This window comes from Temnothorax curvispinosus, unplaced genomic scaffold (assembly GCF_003070985.1).
Source record: "Temnothorax curvispinosus isolate PA1 unplaced genomic scaffold, ASM307098v1 QBEX01015737.1, whole genome shotgun sequence".
NCBI classification, from domain to species: Eukaryota; Metazoa; Arthropoda; class Insecta; order Hymenoptera; family Formicidae; genus Temnothorax; species Temnothorax curvispinosus.
Window position 1 is genome coordinate 1 of NW_020225517.1, and position 2,701 is coordinate 2,701.

A 2,701-nucleotide genomic window follows, 5' to 3' on the forward strand; every position below is an offset into this window, starting at 1 on the left:
GGAAGGAGGGTGAGATAATACCTTTAGTGAAGAAAGGAGAAGGAAAAGAGGTAAAAGACTACAAAGGGATAACGATCATGCCCTCAATGTATAAGATATACACGGCGGTATTAGCAGAAAGGATAAGGAATGAAGTAGAAATGAAGAACTTGATTCCCGATAACCAAGCAGGATTTAGAAAAGGAATGGGGACGATGGACCAGATATTTACGCTAAACTATTTGATAAACAGACATCTAGGAAAGGAGAAAGGGAAGATGACAGTTCTATTCGTAGATCTCAAGGCGGCGTTTGACTCAGTAGATAAGGAAATTCTAATTAAGGCAATGAAAGAGAGAGGAGTAAGGCAAGGACTGATAGATAGGGTGGAGGAAGTCTTGAGAGAAACAAAAAGCAATGTAAGAAGGGGAGAAGAAAAAGGGGAATCATTCTGGATGGCGAAGGGATTAAGACAGGGCTGCCCGTTAAGCCCGATACTGTTTAACTTACTAATTGCAGACATAGAGGATCACATGAGGAAGGGCGGATGGGGGGGTGTGAGTGTAAAAGGGGAGAAGATATACACCCTAATGTATGCAGATGACATAGCAGTACTGGCGGAGGAGGAACAGGACATGAGATCCATGATAAGCAGGCTTGAGGGATACCTAGACAGGAAAGGCCTAACGCTGAGTACGGAGAAGACGAAGATAATAAGATTTAGAAAAGGAGGAGGGAGGAAGAAAAAATATGACTGGAGATGGAAGGGAAAGAAATTAGAAAAGGTTAAAGAATTCAAATATCTGGGGTACACGCTGATGGCGAATGGAAGGCAAGAGGCACATATCAGAGAGAGAAGAAGAAAGGCAGCAAGGGTGATGAGGGAAGTGTGGGGAATAGGTAAAAGGATGTGGAAAAAGGACTGTAAAAGAAGGATCTGGCTGTATGATACACTGATATGGACGGTGATGGGATACGGGGCTGAAATATGGGGGTGGAAGGAAAGGAGGGAGGTAGAAGGGATACACGAGAGATACCTCAGATGGACACTCGGTGTAAACTGGAAGACCCCTGGGTACATGGTCAGGGACGAACTAGAAAGGGAAAAAATGGGAGCCAGAGCAAGCAAGAGAGCATAGAAATTCGAAAAAAAACTGGAAGAAGGTAAAGGAGGAAAAATAGCAAAGAAATGTTTGGAAGAAATGAAAGAAAGATGGAAGAAGGAAAGGATAATAGGAAGATGGGAGCAGGAGAGAAAGGATTACTGGGAAGGTATTGGGGTAGAAAAGGGAGGGGAGGAGGGACTAACGGAGGAGGCAATAGAACGCAAGGAGAAAGCAAAGCAAAGACAAGAAAGAATGGGAAAGATTATGGAATCGAAATACAACAGGTGGTATAAACTAATAAGGAAGGATGGGATACCGGAGTATCTAAAGAAGGGCTGGGAGGAGGCAAGATGGAACAGAATCGCAAGGTTCAGATTGGGCAACGAGATTAGGGAGGGACTATACTGGGGAAAAGAGGAAGACAAAAAATGCAGGATATGTGAGAGGAAGGAGGAGACGTGGGAACATGTCTGGGAAGAGTGCTCGAGATGGGAAAATTGGGAGGGAGAGAGTTGGCAAGACGTGGTGGAGAAGATAATGAATGAAAAGGGAGAGGGGGAGGAATGGATGAAAGCGATAGAAGAGATGAGAAGTGGGGGGGGGGGAGGAAGGAAAAAGAGGTTGAGAAATAGATGGCTAAGAAAATTTATTTAATTTCAGATAAGGTCAAAGAAAAGGGGAACACAGGACAGAAGGAAGGAATGGAATTCAGAGCGAAGGTGACAGTAGAGAGAGAGATGCTGGAGAAAATGATAAGGGATCAAGCAAAGGAAACACTGAGAGCACTAAAAGAGGAAATAAAGGACCAGAGAGAGGAGATCGAGAACCTGAAGAGAAAAATACGCAAGCTAGAAATGGGCGCGGGTAAAAGGAAGAGGGACGAAAGCGCAGAGAGCAGGGGCAAGCAAGACGAAATGAAATGGTGGTCCAACGACGATGAGAGGAATGAAGACGAGAGAAAGAGGAAAAACATAATAATAAGGATAGAGAGGAACAGATGGATGGGAAAGGGAACGAATTGGGAAAAAGTGAGGCAACTGCTCTCGGAGGAACTGAAGTTAAAGGTAGAAATGAAGGAAGTGAGCGTAATAGAGCTGAGAGGAGAATGGCTCACGATGCTGGTGAGGCTGGGAAGTGAAGAGGAGAAAGGGAGAGTATTAGAGGCGAGGAGGAGGGCAGGGAGCAGACTAAAGGTCAAGATGGATGAAGACAAATCCGTAGAAAGAAGAATTAGAGAGGGAGAAGAGAAGAGGAGGAGAAAGGAGAGGAGGGGAGAAGATGATGGAAGAACAAAAGGATCAGAAGAAGATGAGATAGCAAGCGAGCTAGAGAAAAGCCTACTAATGGAGACGGAAGAAGAAAAGGAAAAAACAAAGGCCGAGTAAGAAGGAAGAGGAGACCAGGGGAATACGGCGGGACGCGAGCCGGTAGCGGGGGTCCGAGGAGCGAAGAGCCGCCCGGTTGAGGAGGCGCGGTCACCACTAGCCCGGGCGTAGGCGGATGCGTGCCGTGTGGCGGCGACGGCGACAAGAAAAATGAGGATCTCATGAACAAGTGGTTCGAGAGAGTTGCGAGATATGTCACCGATTTTGAGGAGAATACATGCGAGATGACGT

General features: G+C 45.9%; 1 protein-coding gene across 1 annotated transcript; it reads left to right on the top strand.

Annotated features, from left to right (window-relative positions):
• The first annotated feature begins 1,181 nt into the window (after positions 1 to 1,181).
• Positions 1,182 to 2,470, top strand: LOC112466002 (vicilin-like seed storage protein At2g18540). Its single transcript, XM_025033840.1, has 2 exons — positions 1,182 to 1,677; positions 1,746 to 2,470. The coding sequence occupies exons 1-2, from the start codon at positions 1,182 to 1,184 to the stop codon at positions 2,468 to 2,470; spliced, it is 1,221 nt and encodes a 406-aa protein (XP_024889608.1).
• The last annotated feature ends 231 nt before the right edge of the window (positions 2,471 to 2,701 follow it).